This window comes from Peromyscus leucopus, chromosome 22 (genome assembly GCF_004664715.2).
Source record: "Peromyscus leucopus breed LL Stock chromosome 22, UCI_PerLeu_2.1, whole genome shotgun sequence".
Lineage (NCBI taxonomy): Eukaryota > Metazoa > Chordata > Mammalia > Rodentia > Cricetidae > Peromyscus > Peromyscus leucopus.
This window is the reverse complement of record NC_051081.1, coordinates 17,932,418-17,952,316: the sequence shown is the minus strand read 5'-3', so window position 1 is coordinate 17,952,316 and position 19,899 is coordinate 17,932,418. Positions and strand designations below refer to the sequence as shown.

The window sequence follows — 19,899 nt, the reverse complement described above, 5'->3', positions numbered from 1 at the left end:
GGGGTGTCCGGTAGATTCTGGTATTCCAGTCTTACAGACATGTTTCAGTTATATATTTTTACCTTTGACCCAAGAGAGGAAGACCCCCACCAACACATCCAGTGAGAAAGACCCAGACACCCACACAGCACACCTAGAAGTCACACAGAACATCTAGAACTCACACAGCACACCTAGAACCCACACCCCTAGAACCCACATGGCACACCTAGAACCCACACAGCATACCGAGAACCCGCACAGTGCAACTAGAACCCACACCTCTAGAACCCGCACGGCGCACCTAGAACCCACACGGCAAACCTAGAACCCACACGGTGCACCTAGAGCATGTGGCTCCTCCTCAGAGCCTGTCCCGTGAGGTCAGACCCTGTTTGTGAGCAGCTTGGAGTGGAATTGGCAGCCGGTGTGTTGCCTGCCTGGTGTTGTGTGTCTCTCCCACACTGCCGCTCTAAGAACTCAAGTGACCAGACGCCCGTGCTGAGCACACACTGCATTATGCTAAGTACCCACCCAGGAACTGGGGAAGCGAGGCACACTGCCACTGAGGGACGTGAGCCAGCTGATGAAACTCCTTGGCCAGGTGGACCCAAACAGATGGGAACACAAAGATAAACGGTGACCTTCCCACCTACACCAGCACTGGCCACACACTTGTTCCTGGAATATCCGGCTAAAAATACTTCATATGAGCTTACCTTCACTAAAACTTTTAAGCAAGAGAGACACGACGTGTAATTAAGTGCCAACTGAACACACAGCCACCCAGGGGCTTCTTGAAAGAGGACCTGAGCCTTGGAATTTTTTCCTAAAGTCTTATCATTACTTACTCAAAAATACCTACAAGCATATGATGGGCCTGAAGATGAGGGAGAGCCAAGATTGTTCAATCTGCCCTACCTGTCCCCCAGAAACTCCCCTGGGAGCACAGGGATCTGATGAGGCCATGACCGTAACTCCAGCCACTCACAACGGCATTGCCAAGGGCTCTGTCTTAATAGCTGGGCAGGGAACAAATGTGTGCGTTTTCTGGGCCAGATACAAGAAGAATTGGAATCTTAGAAGAATTGGATCCAAGTTTTTTACCTGAGTTTGTGGATCGCTGAGTTAGAGACAGGCCAACACTTCCAGACATTGTGAAGGCTTACCCTGGAAAGGGGGTATTCAGCCTATGGTGGTTTGAAAAAAATGGCCCCCCAAGGGAGTGGCACCATTAGGGGGCGTGGCCTTGTCGGAGTGGGTGTGGTCTTGTTGTAGGAAGTGTGTCCCTGTGGAGGCGGACTTTGAGGTCTGATATATGCTCAAGATACCACCCAGAGTCTGAGTTCACTTCCTGTTGCCCTGGGGTCAAGATGTGGATTTCTCCAATACCTTGTCTGCCTGTACACTGCCACGCCTCCAGCCACCATGTCCCACCATGATGATAATGGACTAAACCTCTGAACTGTAAGCTGCCGCCTCAGTTCAATATTTTCCTTTGTAAGAGTTGCCATGGGCATGGTGTCTCTTCACAGCAGTAGAAACCCTGACTGAGCCACAGCCCCGTGGAGATAGATACTGAAAAAGCTGGAGGGTGACATCTGTGCAGGATTTGGCCAGATGTGACAGGGGGAAGGGTGAGCCCCGGCTGTGGCGGCGACAGAGGTCACAGTGTGAAACAAAGCAGAAAAAGGTGTCAAGGAGTTGCTGACCTCAGTGTCCTCAGGCCAAGGTCACAGGGGAAGAGGAGGAATGTGAGCTGGAGCCCAAAGTGGAAGGCCATGTGTGCTGATGGTGTGGACATCAGGCAGGACAGGTTCTGTCGAAAGAGCCCTCTGGCAGCGTTCAACTACCCGCCCAGGAAGACTCCTCGGGAGCTAATCTGGAGCCTCGGGACCCTCAGCCTGAGGCTCACACCCAAGGGTGATGGTTGGAGCTCTTGCCCAACCCGGAGAGGATGTCGTTGGGTTGAGGAATTCCACTCCAGGTCACTCACGCAAGTGGAATGTCAGGCACCAGGAGGACACGGCCTGTGTGGACAGAGGCTGCCCATCCAGCTCAGCACCTCTATCTCCGGCACATGGTACCTCCGGCCTCTTCCAGAGACCCATCCTAGCTCTGACACCGGGACTTTGGTGTGACTCAGTGGCGGCCGTGGCAAGGGGGATCTGGCCAAGAAGGCTGTCTGTGGAGAGTCCTGGAAAGCTGGAGGCTGGTCAGCCCTGGTAACTGGTCTAGAACTCGGCGGCTCTGGCTACCCAAGGGAAGATTGGTTTAGACCGACACCCACCCCCAACACCATTGCTCTAAGTTGTCTTCCTGTCCAGCCCAAGGTCCGTCGCTCTCCCACGCTCCTCCTCCCTGCCCACCCTCCCACACTCCTGCTGTCCCCCACCCACTCTGTCATCAGACACCAGCTCCAGAGAGACCCCCCCCCCTTCCCTGTTCCTTCTCTTGCGCTGGAGTCAGATCCACACACCCAGCATTTGAGGCTCTGGGCAGCTTGACATTTATAGGACTCTAATTGTTGCCTTAAGGCAGAAACTGTCTCTTCTGCTTCGTACCCCGGAAGCAGAGGCACCTCCCGACCGTGGCATATTGAGCTCTGCGGGGATCTGGAAAGGATGGGTGGCGGCAGCGTCCGTTGTCCCCTGCAGCTCCCCCGCTCAGGACTGGGCCGTTCTGCCCAGTTTCTGCCCTCAGGACCTCACAGGCAGGGCATGGGTCATGAGCTCATGTTCAAGAAAGGTTGCGGAAGGGTTGGGAAAAGCGGGGTTTAAAGTCTGGGTTGAGCTGGGCATGGTGGTGCATGCCTGTAATCCCAGAGGCCAGTGGTTCATCCACGACTTCAAGACCAGCTTAGTCTACATCGAGAGTTCCAGATGTGACAGAACTCCATGGCAAGAGCCTATCTCAAGAGCCAAACCAACCAACCAACCAAACAAACAAAAAGACCCCAAGAAATTGATAAGGTGCTTTTGTAACATGCAAGAGGCTCAGGGTGAATCCCTAACACCACACAGAACAGGGTATTGACGTAAAAACCAAAAGCTCTCATCTTAAAGGGAAGAAGAGAGTTTATTCTGGAGCCATTCTGGGTGACCACGGTCCCAGGAACACAGATTTAGGTTACCCCAAATTCCATGTTCCAATGTGTGAGCCATTTGAAAAGGTTTTCTGGTTTTACAGAACAGAGGACGTCATAAATCGGGGCAAGTTTAAAATGCACTGGGGGTGCATCAGAGAGGCGGGGACAGAGAGATGAGGGGAGCTTTTCTAGAAGCCCAGGGTCCTGTCTGACGGCTCTCTCAGCTTTGGGATCGGTAGAAGCTAAGCCGATAAATTCTAGAAAGTTCTTTATCTACTGGCACATGATGTTAGTTCCCAACAAAGATGAGGGCGAGGAATGGCTGATCTGGAGGGCCAGAACTTAGCCAAAGGTAAGGAAGCCTCTGGACTTGCAACATTCCGGGCTCCACAGACCTGAAATTCTAATCAGCCAATCAGCCTCTGCAGACAGATTCCCTTCAGAAGTTTTTGTCCATAAGGGCATTATAGCACCCATCTGAAATCCTGTAATCACAGCAGTTGGTAGGTAGAGATGGGAGGATCAAGGTCATTCCCTGCTGCAGAGTGAGTTCTAAGGCGATCCTAGGCTACATGAGAGCCTACCAAAAATAAGGTAAGCCCAGGTTGTGTGAAATGGAGAGATGAGGCCGTGTAGGGAGAGGGCAGATGCTATCTGCAGCAGCAGAAAAGGCATTTTTGAGGGAGAGTGGGAACAAATATGTGCCCAGAGCCCAGACCCCTCTTCTGAAATGCACATGAGGGTAAATTCCACCATCTTTATTATTCTATATGAAGTCATAGTCAAAAAGAGGTGAAAAGCCCAGGGGGAGAACATGGAGGCCCAGGTCTGTGCAGAGAAAAGTAGGGCTGGCTCCCCCTGGGTCAGGCCGCAGCCCGGGCACCTCAGGTGGGGCTCCCAGCACAGCTCAGCTTTCCTGGAGCTGGCGTGTGTGGCCACGTGGGCCACGCTTCAGCACGGGCCGTGACCAAGTCTGTGGTCATGCTGAGTCTCGGCAGCGGTGGCAGTGGATGAAGGGATCTCACTGCTTGCTGACCACTCTGGGAGCTGGGCCACAGCCTTGTGTGGGTCTCGGTGGCTCAGCCACTGTGCAAAGGCTGCCCTGGCAGCTGCTGTATAATAATAGTATTGCCAATGTGCTGATCTCAAAAACACCCAAACACTGTGATACCTCCATGCTGCCTGGCCCCCTCTTCCAGCACAGGTGGCCCTCCTTAACTAGGAAAGGCTAGCACTTGACACCACAGGGCTTCCCAGCCCTTCCTAGTCCTTAGTGAACAAGAGTGCTAATGATCCTGGTTAAATGCTTTGGCCTTTGGTGATGTGTTCAGGGTAGTGATTCAGAGCTTCTTTCTGACTGCAGGAGTGTGGCCCAGACATACATGCAAGGCAAAACACCCATACACGTAAGATAAAAGGCTGCTTTCTAAGTGTGGCTCTTACTGAGGTGCCTTCCTGTGCCTTGTTGGGCACAGAAGTATAAATCCTGGCCATGGGTTGGTAGTATTCCAGATGTTGCTTAGCTGAGCTTGTGAAAGGGCAGAGTGCACCAGGCAGGCCTGGGAGTCCCAGCTGAGAGACATACTGTCTGATCAAGGGCAGATGGTAGGGTCAACAGGGCAGACACCGGCAAACGCTGAAAGGTATCTCATTGCTTGGCTATGAAGAAGGGAAGAAACTGAGGCATGGAGAGAAAGTCTGATGGGCGTGTCAGAGGCTGTGCCTTCTGTGGGCTGGGGAGGTGAGCATGTGGGGTTCCCCCGCAACCCCAACCTTGAAGGAAAGCCAGGGCCTGCTGACTGTGGCTATCCTTCCCCATAGCCTGATGTTCACCAAGGTGAAGCTGGAGCAGGTACTCAAAGGCCCAGAAGAAGCCCTCGTGACCTGCAGGCAAATGCTGAGGCTGTGGCAGACTCTCTACAACTTCTCTCAGCTGGGGTAAGTGGCTGGCATTGCCCCTTGGGGTGTCCCCGGGTAGAGGGCAGAGGTGACACGTGGCAGCTGCCAGGCTAACAGTTGTCTCAAAGGCCACAGTCCCTACAGAATGTGGTGGTTGGTTTGGATGGAGATGTGGAACTCGGTGTTTAGGGATGTTTAGATTCGTGGCTCAGTTTTCATCCCTTGACAGTCTCCTATACCACACACGAAGACCTGGTTAGAAGACAGAGCTCAGGGTGGTGGAGAAGTCCTCTTTGAGCTCCTGAGTCGGGTCCTGGGCTTCTTCCTTTTTGTGATCCATCAGCCACGTACGTCTTCTGCTTTAGCAGAGTCTGAGACTTGAGCCTTTGTCTAATTTACCAGTCACTTGCCTCTTAAATGACCATACTGGGAAGCGAACCCTGAATCCCAGACCATGGAGCATATGCACAGGCACTCTGGGAACCTAAAAGGCCTCAGTTCTCCTTAGAGGAAGGAACCTCTCTCCTAGTGAAATCAGAGGAGACCCAAGGAAATAGGATGGGGTAAAAAAAACTCAGACAGAGTCAGCCCTCCCTTTGCAGGCTACCAGGCCTGGGAGATTCGAAAGCAGGGCAGAACTATGGGTAGAAACTTTCAGAAAGCTGTGGGTGATGGATTTTTTACACAAGGAGTAGAAACAATCCCCAGCGATGGGCCCTGTAAGCCCAAGGACCATTCTCTGATCTGGGCGGATTTGCATTCAAATGCCTTTTGCTGGAGCAGGTTCCCAGCCTGGCTCGGTTTCCACAGGAATTGCCCTGGAGCTAGCTGCTCCTTATCTGGCTGGCGGGTAGGCTGTACATGGGGCCAGTCTAGACAAGGCCCCACAGAGTGGTAGCTTTGACTCAGCAGCAGGCTGTGGAGCTGCCAGGTGTTCTCACAGGGGCAGGGACAGTTGAGCTTACCCTGATGTTCCAAGTCACCACACACGTATTCCATTCTGTCCTGCGAGGCTGGTAGAGCTCATAGTGCAGACTACCTCTTCAGGAAACCACCACAACTCTCTCACCCCAACATACAGCAGAACTCAGCCAGGTCACTGCTTGGGCCCACAAGTCTGGATCCAGTCCCTCAGGAGACAGGGGACTTTGAAACTTGCTCTAATTTTGCTGCCCAAATGGGCTGGACCGGATCTCTCCTGGGAATCAGCCAGAGAAACAGTGCAGTTTGAGGGGGGCACCTGCATGGAAGTGAGCCCTAACCTAGGCTCCTCTGCAGGTGTCGGTCAGTAGCCTTGAAGATGCACAGCATGCTCCGTTTCAAAAGGGAAGGACCATGGGAAAAGTCAGGTAGGCGAGAAAGAGTAGGACCTCATTGACTTCCCACTCAGGTGCTTCTGGAATTGGGGGGGGAAGTCTTGGTCACTGCTCTATTGCTATGAAGGGACATCATGACCAAGGCAACCTTCTAAGAGAAAAAGCATTTAATTGGGGGCTTGCTTACAGTTTCAGAGGTTTAGTCTATTATCATCTTAGCAGGGAGCATGCCTGCCTGCAGGCATGCGTGCGTGCGTGCGTGCAGGCAGGCATGGTGCTGGAGCAGTAGCTGAGAGCTACATCCCGACCTGCAAGCAGAGAAAGAGAGAGAGAGAGGCAGAAACAGACTGACTGACTGACTTACTGGCTTAAAACCTCAAAGCCCTCCCCCAGTGACACACTCCGACAAAGCCACGCCTCCTAATCCTTCAAATAGTGCCCCTCCCTGGTGACTAGCATTCAATTATAAGAGCCCAAGGGGGGCCATTCTTATTCAAACCACCACAGTGAGGAAGGAAAGGAACCATCCCTGATCTGCTCTGTTTGGAGAGATGGTTTTCTTTGAAGTCCACTTAAGATGGCTGAGCATCTACAAACCAAGTCAGGGCCAGTGTAAACTCGAGTTAGGAAAACAAAGATGCCCTGGACTGTGACACCATCATCTATGGAGCCAACATCTTCATGTACCTCCAACGGGAAGACACCCCCTGGCACCTTTCCTGTGGTGGCTCTCCTGAGTTTCCCCAACCCATGCCAAGTGCCATGGCTTCCTCGGCCATGCGAAGGGGCTGGCCTGGAGTGCAACATCTGCTACCTTTTTGAGCAAAGGTTCCTTCCTGGTCCCTCCCACCTCCCACTCTGAGAAAATGAAAGCCCCTCCCCCCAGTGGGGTGGGAGATGCAGGGACTTAGAGATGGATGGAAAACAAAATGAGACCCCCACATTTGCTTGTCTGCCACTCGTCCTCCCTAATCCGAGCTCCTTTGGGGCTGCCTGGCAGTCTGGGGGTTCCACTGTAGAGTGTGGCCACTGGCCCTTCGCCCAGACTGTCCTTAGACGGGAGCCAGCCAACAAACAGTCCCTGTGCCTGGAGGTAGAGGCCTCACCTTCAAAGAGGGCATGGATGCTGTGGTGTTTCTATGTCTGCCCATGCTGGTCTGTCTGTCTGTCTGTCCTGTTTGTCTCTATCCTTTCCAGACATTCTGGATTTGCTCTCTTTCTTAAGCTTGGACTCTTAGCCTTAGAGTCTGCTGAAGTGGGGTTCCCTCATGCTCCCTGCTGGCCCTGAGGGTGCCGGGCCTCTGCATCATGGAGTCCTGCTCTCCTTTGCCTTCCAGAGGCCTGGAGAGGGATGGCAGCTTCGAAGGCCTCACGGTGAAGAAACAGAATGGCATTCACCTGACTCTGCCGGATGCCCATGACGCAGATTCCGGTAAGATCGGGATTGAGCTTGGCTCTGGGTGGGGCTGGCCATTGGCCCACAGAGGGGTGGTGGCCACCCTTTGTGGGCGACAGAAGGAGGTCCGTACCTCCTAAGCAGAGCAAAGCGGGAGGAGAATGGGACAGAAAGCTGGCCTGGGCAGAGACTGCTGCCCCTCAGAGCAAAGCCGTTGGCCAGCGTCTGCCCAGGGTCTGACCCTGGGGTCGAACAGAAAAGAAGGGGCTGAGTTCGTTCCCGCTCCAAACTCAAGGCTGACTCTTAAAATGATTTGTATTTTATGTGCATTGGTGTTTTGCCTGCACGTATGTCTGTGTGTGGGTGTTGGATCCCCTGGAACCCGAGTTACAGACAACTGTGAATCACCATGTGGTGCTGGGAACTGAACCCAGGTTCTCAAGAAAAGCAGTCAGGGCCCTTAACCATTGAGCCATCTCTCCAGCCCCTCAAACTGGACTCTTTACTGGACAACTCATCCCGAAACCCAGGGCTCATAAAATTCAAATAAGATGAGGAATTATAAATGTACATCTTTAAACCGAGGACATGCTTCAAGTAGAAACCTTCCTCGAGGACACGAGAGAAATTAGCTGCAGGATGGAAGTGTGGGTGGGGTTGGACTTGGAAAAACTGCTCTTATTCCCTCTTCCCCTACCCACTCACTTTGGTGATGTGGGCTAAGCCATGCTTTGTTGTTAGAGATGGAGTGGATTTCACTAGCCAAACCCAGCACTTGACTCCAGAGACACACTGTGAGGCTGCTTGGCTGCTCGGGAAACCACCTTCTCCAAGGAAGGGCATGGTGTGTGTGTGGGGGGGGGGACCTCTTGTAATTAAAGAGAGAAGAGTTGCGTCCAGTTGTCAGGGCTCCCCATGTTCTTGTCTCATAAACTGGCCGCCTGTGGTTTGTCCTGAGGCCTCCTGAGTTTATTGGAGCCGTTATAGTCTCTGAGAAAGAGAAAGCATTCGTGGTTCACCTGCATGGGAATTTCAAATGTCAACAGCTTATATATCCTGAGCAGGGCCCATAACCACAGCAAGAGAGGTTCTCTGAGGGCATAGGTCCAAGGATCTTTTGCTTCCCAGCTTCAAATGTGTGGGATCTCAACATCTGTGAAACCATGTGTACTGTGAAAACAGAAAGTCAAAATCACAAAAGAAAGGAAAAAATCACCTCTCCATTCACCACCTAAGGAAGGGGATTCCTTCCACACACACTCATATTTAGTTGTTGTAATGTGCTTGTGCTCTTCTCCATTCACCTGAATAATGTGACTACCTTTACGTATCAGCGCCGCACGAGCGTGTCTTCAGGGCCTTGTGTGACTACACTTTCACTTATTTTTAATCAGCTCCTACTGTTGAACATTTGGGTAATTTTCTCTTTCCCGTATTAAAGGCAAATGAGCATCTTTGCTGATGTTTATGATTATTTTCCCTGGGGATAAATCCTCAGTGGAATTTTTGCCAAATTACCCCTTAAAAAGCACACCTGCCCCTCTGTGGAGAGGGGTGGACAGCAGACCCTCCGAGGGTCCGTAGCTGGTTTCTTGGCAGCTGCCCGGGATGCCCTGACTGCCGTGCAGTGCTGGGCATTGACTGCTCTAGGCAGTCAATGTGGTACCCTGCAAGGGTACCTCTAGGCAGGGGCATGCGGTACCCTGACTTTGCTCAGCCCTATGCCTTCTTGCTCTGCAGGCTCTCGGCGGGCATCATCTATCGCAGCCTCGAGGCTGGAGGAGGCCATGTCGGAGCTGACCATAACAACCTCAGTCCTAAAGCAGGGCCCCATGCAGCTGTGGACCACACTGGAACAGATCTGGCTCCAGGCTGGTGAGTGTCCCCTGATCTATGCTCATCTGTATGGCTGAAGCCACCAGATGCCCAGACCCTGTCCTTGAGGATGAGGGTGGGGAGGTGGAGATTTCTGAAGAAGCTTACATAGGCTTATACTCTTGAGTTCTGTAGTTCTATTTCCAAACTCACTTTCTCTCCTCCCTCCCCTCTTCAAGTCCCCCCATCCTAGCCTCAGAGAATGTACTCAGAACTCCGATACTGGGATCTTGTCTTGGTGCCCCGGGAGAGGCATGTTCCAGAAGAACAAGACCACCTACTTCCCTTTCCCTGAGGTTTCTGCTTGTCTTGGCTGGCTGGCTGGCTGGCTGGGGGTTCTCTTCTTTGCCCTGTGGGGAGAATGCCTGCCTCCCTAACCTGAGAGGTTCGTGGTGGCAATAATATGAGAGGTTTGAGGTCAGGCGAGGCTGTGAGGATAAATAGTCCAGAGGGCGAATGACATGGAGACGGCCGTCCAGGTGACATACCTTTTGATCCCCAGCCAGCACTGTTCCTACAGGCAAATGAGTGCTAGCAGGATAGGTTTCCGGAAGCCCTGGCTGAAGTTGCCCAGATTAGAGTCCTGTGCGTGCATGCTGGCTGACAACCGGCTAGCCCTGGTCTGAAGTGACTCACAGGCAAAAGCACTTTCTATGTCCCGTAGTGGGTAGTGGGTGCTCCGCAGCTAGCACGTGGCTTCTGGAGCCGCCTTTGGGGTTCATGGTGGGCCAGAGGCCATGAGGCACCCCCAGACTGTGTGCTTGGCTCAGAAATGCCAAGGAGTGACTCGCTGGAAAGTGTTTGGCAACTTAACCTGCCCGTGGTGTGGTGGATTACAGGGGAAAGAAAAATCAAGCATAGGAGTGAACAGTAGAATTAAATGTCTCCGGCAGAATCCAGGAAGAGGAGAGGAGATCTGAACCTACACCAGGCCACCCTGCCTTTGGTCTGAAACTGCCAAAGCCTGGGGCCCTGGGACCTTGTTCCCCTGGCTAGTCTCACCCTCCCCCTGTTCTCACTGGAGTGGGCTATGATCCCCAAGGAGGGGGACGGAATAGAAAGCAATAGGAAGTAGATAACCAGTCCCCTGGATAGACGGTGTTGGCAAGAGTTAGAATGCTCATTAAGGAGAACCCAAGGCTACTCGCATGACATCTTTCCACATGTGGACACATTAGTATGCATCCTGTCGTGGACTCTGGATCTGGAGGGGATTCACAGGAAGCCTAGACAGGACAGCACGGTAGTAATGATGCAAATCTTGCCCCACTTCGCATCTCAGGATCCCTTAGGATGCTGGGAGCAGCGGGTGGGAGCTGCAGAGTAAAGGGAACATTGAAGGAGTGTAAAGGCGTGAAAAACTGATGCTTCTGCTCCCTTCAGGGAGCTGCGGAGAGGCAGGTGTAACAGAGCCCACGCTGGAGCTCACCGTGGTCGTGGGAACTTCAAGGGCTGCGCCCGCGAGCCCCTGCCGGTAGCTCTCCAGGCCTTTTGTTTCCTGAAGTGTCTTGGATTTGCACTTGGGATGTGTCTGAAGGCACCTTGGGTTTCTCAGACGGCATCGCCTTATGCTGGGGTAGTGGCGCAGGCCAGCAGTAACTCCGAGGAAAGGGGGAGGCTTTTCGAAACCTGGAGCAAAATTTGGGCGTGACACCGTAAACATCCACCCTTGAGTAAGCCACACGTTAGCCTTTCTGCTTTGGACATTATCCTGGATGTCACCGCACAGAGGAACCTGAGAGCAGCCTCTGGACACAGGGAAGAGCATAAGTCACAGCGGACAAATCGGGCGTGGTCGCAGATCCAAAACTGTCTTATACAAGGGAGAAGCCTGTTTCACCCATACGGAAACGACAGCCTCGGGTGACACTCTGCCATCTCTAGGGCATTGCTCACGTCCGTGTAGTTCACAGTGGCTCCTTGCGACCCTCACATTCTGAGGCAGAAGATAAACATGGAGGGGGAGTACCCTCCCTCTTCCCATAAGGACAGACCGTAGAATGTGCATGCATCCCCTCATCTCATGATTCATTGGCTGGGGCTCCATTCTCTGACTGTCCCCAGCTGCAAAGGACTCTGGCATTATTCTGCATGTCCCTATGCCTCACTATACATCATGAGATCTGTCCTTCTGGAAGCAGGAAGTAGACGGATGTACAGCTCCCATGGCCGGGAAGGGAGTGAGAGAATGTGCCCTAGGTCTCTCATCACGAGCATGTTGGGACCCATTTGCATCCTCTGTCCCTGGGCCGCCATGTTCGCCAGCATGTACTGAGTACCTGTTGGAGGCAAAGCTGACAGGACCAGGTCACCAAGGCCACACCTCATCCCCAAACTGCCCTACCTGACCCAGGCTGAGCATATAAAGATCAGCATCCCCCGCCCTCAACCCAACCCCGCCCCTGCACACACTAATGCTAATAGATCCCGTGAATGTACAGAGAAGAAAAAACGACCCTTCATCACTTCGGAACCAGCGCATCCCGAGTCTGGCCAGTAAGTTCCACCGTGAAACAACTCTAGCTGGGAAAGTTATGCTTTCTCTCCCACACTTACGTTCTCCTTCCACTCCCTCAAGCCCCCCAGCTTCCAGGAGGATTTGCTCTGAGGCTAGCGGTCGGGGGGAAGGTCTTCCTTCCTGGGCAGTGGGTCTATGAGGTTGGGAATGCTGCTACCAGACCCATGTGTGTGTTCCGGAATCTTCAGTGTGGAGAGGTCCTTTCCATAACACACACACATACATACACCCCTTCTTCTCACTCCTGGTAGCATCTCTGTCATCATATGGTGTACCAGAGAGAAGGGGTGTGGACAGTGGACACAGGGACTCCCCTGCCCTGGAGGCCCAAGGACTCCTGGACAGCTCTAGGCTCTCTCTGCGTTTGCAGGAAGCTGACCTGGTCTCCAGTCCCAGTCACTCGTGTTACCTGAGAGCTTTAGGGGCCTCACCCTGCAAGTGGAAGCCACCCCGGGTGTGTGTGTGTGTGTGTGTGTGTGTGTGTGTGTCTGAATTGAAGTTTGCTAGAAGGTCACACGGAGCTCCGAGGAGGGACCCTGCCTTTCAGGGCAGAGCCAGGCTGACAGCACGTTATAGAAAAGAGCCGCACAAGCCCCCTGGCTTCAGCCTGCCCTCCCCTTATTCTTCTTCGCCCTTGCCGTCATTCTTCATTCTGTCTTCCCTGGCTCCTACCCTGCTTGCCCCCCACTCTCTCCAACACTCCCCCCCCCCAGTGTGGACGAGTGAGGTCCTGGGCCCTGACTGCGCTCACCTCAGCCATGCTCTCTGGGACTCAGCGCTGGAGGGTCATGCTCTTCTGTGGAGTCTCCGTGACCCTCTGACCTTTCTCTACCCACATTCCTATCCTCTCTACCTTTACTCTGAGCATCCACATCTCCTGAGGGCCTGCTTCACGGGGGAGCCATGCTTACCTCCTGTGAGATGGATAAAAATGTCCTCACTGTGGAGGTCAAGGCCAGGCAGGGGAGATTGCTTTTTAGAGCAGTGGTTCTCAACCTTCCTGATGCTGCGACCCTTTAATGCAGTCCGTCATGTTGTGCTGGCCCCTAACCATACAATGATTTCATTGCTACTTCATAACTGTGATTTTGCTACTGTTATGAACGTGATGAAATGTCTGATATGCGACCCCTGTGAAAGGGTCGTTGGACCCGCCGGGGTCATGGCCCACGGGTTGAGAAGCACTGTTTTAGAACTGTATCTGGTTCTTTCCTGTCCCAGGCCCTACACATCTCCCTCCTTTTTCTGAGGTCTTGGCAGGTTCTCACCTGGGAAGGCCCCGAGATCCTGGAAGGGCCCCCTGCTTCTCAGCGTAGGAACAGCCTGGGGATAAGACACACACACACACACCCCCGACACACACACCCGCTTGTTGCACAAGAGTGTGGAAATGGGCCTTAGAGAGAGAACTTAGCCCCCAGCCTGGGGCCTGGAGCCCTGGTTTTGGCAGGAGGGGCAGGGCTGTGTGGAACCAGCCCTGGGTGCAGGGTTAGACCAGGATGTCTCGGAGAAGAACAATAAAAGGGCCGCTTGCAAAGCTCCGGGGAGCAGATGTTTTCCATTTGTACCCTGTGGAGGGTAGCGAGGGAACCCGGGAGCCAAGAGGAAGAGAACCAGAAACAGATTGAAGAGGAGGCAGAGCCCGCGGCAGGGAGGATAAGGAGACCCGAGCAAAGAAGGGAGGAAGAGAGAAAGGGAGCCGGGGAGGGATGAGCTCTGGCACTCAGGGAAGAACAAAGGTTTGCGAGCTGCCCTAGATAAGGCTAAGCTCGGAGCAATGAGCACTAACCCAGCCCTGGCCGGGGAGCACACGGGTGTGGGCATGGTGAGCCTGACAGCCAGGAGGAAGAGGATCCAGGCAGTGGTGGGCACCATGCCACCAGGCTCCTGCTGCAGTCTCGGCTGGCTGGCTGGCCGGCTGGCTGGCTAAGAGCACCATGTTTGGTAATACAGCAAGCAGCTGAGGAGGGCACCTGCCCAGAGGACCGAGGGTAGGAAGACATGGTCCATCGAAGCCCCCGGAACCTGTGCGGCTGGTTTCAAGTCTGAGGCCTTGCCAAGGAGGCTGGACCTGTGTGTGAGGGGCTGTTCACAGCGCGGCCAGAGCCCTCAGGAGACCTGCCTCTCTGACTCGTCACCTGGCTTCCTGCCTAAGTGATAGAGACCCTTCGGAGGGCAGAGTAGCCCACTTACTTCTCGGGGAGTGGTCCTTGGTGTGTGGCTTCTCGCCTGGGCCCAGGGCCTCAGAACGCCCCCAGGGCCCCCCCAGCACTAATTGAAATCTGTTGATATGAGGAGTACCCAAGGCTGGGACCAGGGACAGTCTCCTGAGGCCTTGGAGGCACAGGGCAGCAAGTTGTAAACAGCTTAATGAGCCATGGCGGAGCCAAGTGGGCCCAGCCTGGCTGGGGCTGCTCAGTGAGATCTAGGCATTAAGAGTATGACCCTGGATCCTCAGAGCTCCTATCCACAGAGAAATCCCCCACAGGTGCTGGTGTGTGTGTGTGTGCGTGTGCGTGTGTGTGTGTGTGTGTGTGTGTGTGCGCGCGCCCGCGGGCATCTACCCTGCACCAAGCCTCACCCGGCACCTGTCTCTCCACTGTCCCCTTGGGGGTTCCGCCACAGTGGAGCCTGCCTGCAGGTTGGCCTCTCCCTTCTCTCTACCTGCTCAAATGTGAGCCACACCTCCCCGGCCACACCACAGTGGCACCGACCTGGCCCGCCCTGGCCCTGTAACACCCCGAAATGTGTCCTGTCATGTCACTGTCCTGGACCCCTCAAGTGTTCTGGTGGCTCAGTTGCCACTACCACGTCTTTCCTTACGGGTGGACTGGACATGTAGTCAGTGTTCAGTATACTTGCGTAGTCTACACTCGGTTAGGAATACAGCCTGTGCAAAGGCCCCGGGAACAGCTCAGCAGGAGAGCAGGAAAGGGGAGCCGATAGGGAGACAGCTGGATCCCTGACCACTGGCCAGCCCCGCCCTGGGGGGTCCTGCCTCCAAGTCCCCATCTCCTGGTGCCACTCTGCCTCTAAGGAGAGGAGCCTTGGATGTCTACCTGTCCCTGTAACCACAGCATGAGAGTTTGCCTCCTCTGATTATCCCAGCTTCTTACCACATTAGAAGAAAAAAAAAAAGTGTTCCAAACGCTCTCCGTCATATTTTGGGATGAGGCAAGCTGATTGGATTACACAGTGAACTTGAGGTGGCCTTCCTGCCTAGGAACCCCTACTGATGTCTACTACGGTTCTTGGGCTGCCTTCCTGGCGGGCAGAAGGGACGCCCGAGTCAGGTCTGCCCACCTCTCCCTGGGAGTTCCCACTGGGGACGTCTGTGACCTGCCCCACCCGGGACGTGCTCTGAACTGGTGTGACCTCAGCATTCAGCCCCGCGCTGGGAAAAGCTCTTGGCTGAGCCGCAAGCCAGACTCCGCTGGCCTCCCGCGCTCCCCATCTGCCTTGCCATCCTCCTGTGACTTCCGTATGGGCACCAGCTCCGGGAGGGGGCAGCCGAGCCCGAGCCCCAGCCCCAGCCCGGGGGGAGCTGCTCGGAGAGAAAGGCAGAGTGGGCCAGCGAGCCGCGGCGGCGGCGGCGGCGGCGGCGTTGCTAAAAGCGTCGGTGGTGGGCGGCGAATGCCTGTGCCGTGTGCGGGGCTGAAATGCGCACTTCTGTGGGCTGCCTGGAGATGGGAGAATCGGGGCACCTCTTCCCCTAGATCTGCATGAGGAGCTAGCGGATGCTGCCTGCTGGCCGCAAGGGGTGCGTGTGCGTGTGCGCGCGTGTATGTGTGTGTGCACGCGTGTGCGTGTGCGTGCGTGTATGCGGGTGTGCGTGTGCGTGTGTGTGTGTGTGTGTGTGTGTGTGTGTGTGTGTGTGTGTGTGCGTGTGTGTGGCAGAGTTGGAGACAGGCTGTGGGGGGAGGGAAGGCCAGTCCAGCCGTTGGCCTTTCTAAGAGGGGCTGCGCCACCGCCACCTCAGCTTAACTGTTTATAGTGAAGATCCTAATTCCGCGTGCCTCCCTCCAAGACTACCTGTAAGGGAAGCTGGGGCTTTCCCCCAGTTGGCCTCCTTAAGTACGGGGTGGTAGCCATGTCACTGTGCCACTTGGTTTGAGCCTTGTGTGCCTCCTCAGAGGCCCCAGGTCTCGCTGCCCCCATCCTTCACAGGACTTGGTACCCTCCAGGCCTCCGAGCACACTCCCACCTCATCCTGAGCATGCCAGGGCCTAGCAAGTCCCTTGGCTAATCTGCTTGGATGGAGAGGCCTCCCCTCTGGGAGAGTCACCAGGTCTGTCCCCATCCTGCCATCCGCCCACAGAAGCAGTGGGCAAAGGCAGTGGACAGACACTGAAGCGTGTCAAAGACACGCAATCAGACATTCAACCCCGGGCCACGCTATTCCCGCTGCCGGGTGGGTCTAAAGTCAGACAGCCTGGCACCAACCCTGCCTCGATCAGTTTCTCTCTCTATGCTGTTGTGGGTTTCTAAAGTGGGGTGGTGAAAGCGCTTTCTCCAGGGTCTGCGTGGCACTGGCCGAGGCAGCTCGTACCCAGCATGGTGACTGACAGAGTAGGCACTTAGGGCCCGGTACTCAGTGGCTTCCTTATTCTTCCCAGCAAGGTAGCCTTGTGCTATGCCTTTCTTGGCTCAGGGATGTGGGCTGGGGCCGCTGCTTCTGACTTAACCACCCACCCCTCACACTTCCCTCGGCCCCTCTGTCTTCACAGCTGAGCTGTTCATGGAGCAGAGACACCTCAAGGAAGCAGGTTTCTGCATCCAGGAGGCTGCTGGCCTCTTCCCCACCTCTCACTCAGTGCTCTACATGCGAGGCCGGCTGGCTGAGGTGAAGGGCAACTTGGAAGAGGCCAAGCAGCTGTACAAGGAAGCGCTCACCGTGAACCCGGATGGCGTGCGCATCATGCACAGCCTGGTGAGTCCCCCTCCCCTCCCACCACCTCCTTTCCCATCTCTTCGCCCTTCACACCAGCACCTTGCTTGCTACCGCCACTGCCGGCATCTCGAGGTTTCCTGCAAGCTCTGCTGTGAGGGGCATCTGTATGTGTCTTACAGGGGTGAGCTGTTTCCCGCTCACCAGAGTCTATATTGATGGAAAAAAAAAAATCCAGAAGGGTTGGTTGGCATGTTTGTGTGTGTGTGGCTTCCATATTGCTGTGAAATTCTATGTGTGATCTATACCCCAAGATTCCATGGCCACTTGTTAGAGCCTTATCCTGGGAGCTACCCAGACTCTAGGCATTTCCCAACATGCCTTGTATGAGGGTCCTCAGACTCGTCCCCAGACATTGGGCTGCCTCTTCCATTCATTCCATGGGAGCTCTGTGTCCTTAGAGGACTCAGTGTTATCAAGGGTGAGCCATGTCAGGTCTGGCATGAGTGGACACTGAGAATGGCCCCGGGGTTGTAAAAGAGTCTACCAGATGCTAGTTCTAGAACATGGATTCAGGACTTGGGTACCAAGGGCACAGTGATACATCCACACCCATGGGTGGAGAGGTTCGGTAGCTGAGAAGTGCTTGTCCTGTCCCAGCTACCTTCCACCTTGGGTGATCATGGGTAGGTGAGTCACCACCTCTGAACCTTAATTTTGCTTATCCATCCAGTGAAGAGTCTATGGTCCAGGAAACATCACTGTGTTTTTCTTACTCTGGTAGAGTAAGACTCTGCAGATGACCTTTGCCCCCTGCTCTCCATAGCTGCTTCCGGAGAACGGAGATCAGGACAGATGGAGTGTGGTATGAAGTAAGCCCACCTGCTGAGGCACGGGTGGTCTCTGAAGGACCATTTCGGAGCCCACAGTGAGCGAGGTCCTGTTGAGGTCTGGGTTCCAGTGGGATGCCCCCTCACCTTGAGAGTGGCTATTGCAGCGTCCCTGACATCTGGCACGTGGAGATCACAAGGATGGGAATAGGGTGAGGTCAGAGGGTTTCCAATGCCAGAGGGGAACTTAGCCCTGACAAGAGGCCATAGGAGTTGGTTTTCAAACTGGGTTTAAAGAGTGTAGGTGTATACTCAGAAATCACTTGGGAGAATGGAGGAAAGGCTGGACCAAAGCATCTTTATATCCTTTCTAACCCCAGCTGTCCCTGAAAACAGAGCCAAGCCTGTTTTCCTGCCCAGCCCTCGTCCTGCCGCCACGGTTTCTCCTTCGGCTGTTTGCATTTTGAGCCCCAGATAAAGAAATCACAGGCCACAGTGTCACACAGCCCTGTTCCTTCCCATAGCTCCCTCCCGTCCTGTGGTCAGCCCCGCCAGCTAGAGTTCCTTTTCCTACAAGGCACATCCCCTTTCCTCCTGCATTTCAGACATCAGCTTTGCCTCACTAGGGGTCATGTCCAGAAAACCTCATTATTGAGGAGGGCTGGGCTGGCGAGATTCTCGAATGCCAGCCTGCAGTCTCAGCCCCAAAGCCCAACAACATCCACTAACAAGCACAGTTTTGAAGTAACAGCGTACCATTTTTCATTTATGCTTATTATTGTTTGTAGCTATTTTCTTGAAATGGAAGCGGTTGCCAACCATGGGTTTCCATGGTAACCGAATAGCTGTCCAGAGTCGCTCCCTGCAGATGTTACTGAAGTGGTCCCTTTTTTCTCCTCCTGGGGTTCTTTGCTGATTTAATGAAACTGGAGCGAGTCGGAGCCAGGTCGCCCACTCTCGGTTACCAGTGAGCAGAGGGGCAGTCGGCTCCTGCGTGGGCAGCCCATCCCCTTTCCACAGGCTTTGTTCCTGCCAGCCCTCCCACACATATGCATAAAGAATAGCAAACTTCGAGCCTGGAGAAGATTTACTAAGCATATTTTCCTAAAGACGTGTGAATGCTTTTAGCATGTTGATCTCGAGTGTTCCCCTCATCCAAATGCCTTCCTTGTGCTGGCCTGCGACTCAGGACATCTGGGCGGGCGCTCATCCTGGCTCTGGCCTTGGTTTACTTGGGTGACTTAAGAAGAGACTTAACTTCCCTGTTCCCAATGCCCCCTTTTGTAAATGGATTAATAACTGTCCCCAGACTATAGTGGTTTTCTAATCAAATGAGATTGTGCCCATGAAAGTCTGCAGTGAAATGGGAAAGGAAGAAAGACAGCGTACAGACACTCTTCCCCAGCCCCCTTCACTGACAGACATTAGTAATCAATCATATCACTGCTTTCCACCGAGCATCCGTGGAGCCTGGGCTCTTTTTAAATGTGATATAACACAATGGAAAATAGTTCTAGTGGGTTAAGTCAGCTTGCTGTTTCTACCGAGGATTCCTTGTGAAAGTATCCGTAGAGAATGAAAGAGACATCATTTTGTGTATTCTGGGATAGACACAGCCTTAGAGAATTATCCAAAGAACATAGAGGGGTGGGTACTGGCTCCCCACCATGAAGCCATTGCCAAGGCAGGTCCTAGGGAAGACAGTCTAGCTATTCCAACACCACTGAACCTTTACGTAAACTCAGCCCGTAGTAGGTGCAGACAGGAGGGCCGTCTTTGCCTGTGGTGTTTCAGCCACGTACAAGCCTGGGCTGGAAAATTCTTCTGAAGTCCTGGGGAAGTCCCTCTTCCCTGGGGTCTGGAAAGAAGGGGGTGGGGATATTCCTAGGGGACTGTGTAGGGGGCCAGGCTTGACCCCACTGCCACAGGGTGGGGCTGGCAAGCACCAGGAGAGGAATGCTCACTGGGCGCAGAAGCCTGCCTGCACAGCTAAGATGCTCTGTAGCTCTGTTCCGCCATCACCCTCCCTGGATGCCATGGGGGAGCTCTTCCTGGTTCTGACTTCACCCTCCACACAAGTTAGGATTCTGCACCAGACCAGGCGAGAAGG

The 19,899-nt window shown here is 54.1% G+C and overlaps 1 protein-coding gene across 3 annotated transcripts in view; it reads left to right on the top strand.

The window, feature by feature from the left end:
* The window catches only part of Ttc7a (tetratricopeptide repeat domain 7A), a 112,937-nt gene that overhangs the window by 83,338 nt on the left and 9,700 nt on the right, over window positions 1–19,899 (top strand). For all 3 annotated transcript variants that reach the window (XM_028892854.2, XM_037197970.1, XM_028892863.2), the window contains 4 exons: window positions 4,889–5,005; window positions 7,620–7,714; window positions 9,419–9,553; window positions 16,799–17,001. In XM_028892854.2, coding sequence (XP_028748687.1) covers window positions 4,889–5,005; window positions 7,620–7,714; window positions 9,419–9,553; window positions 16,799–17,001 — 550 coding nt within the window. The remainder of the gene's footprint in view (window positions 1–4,888; window positions 5,006–7,619; window positions 7,715–9,418; window positions 9,554–16,798; window positions 17,002–19,899) is intronic.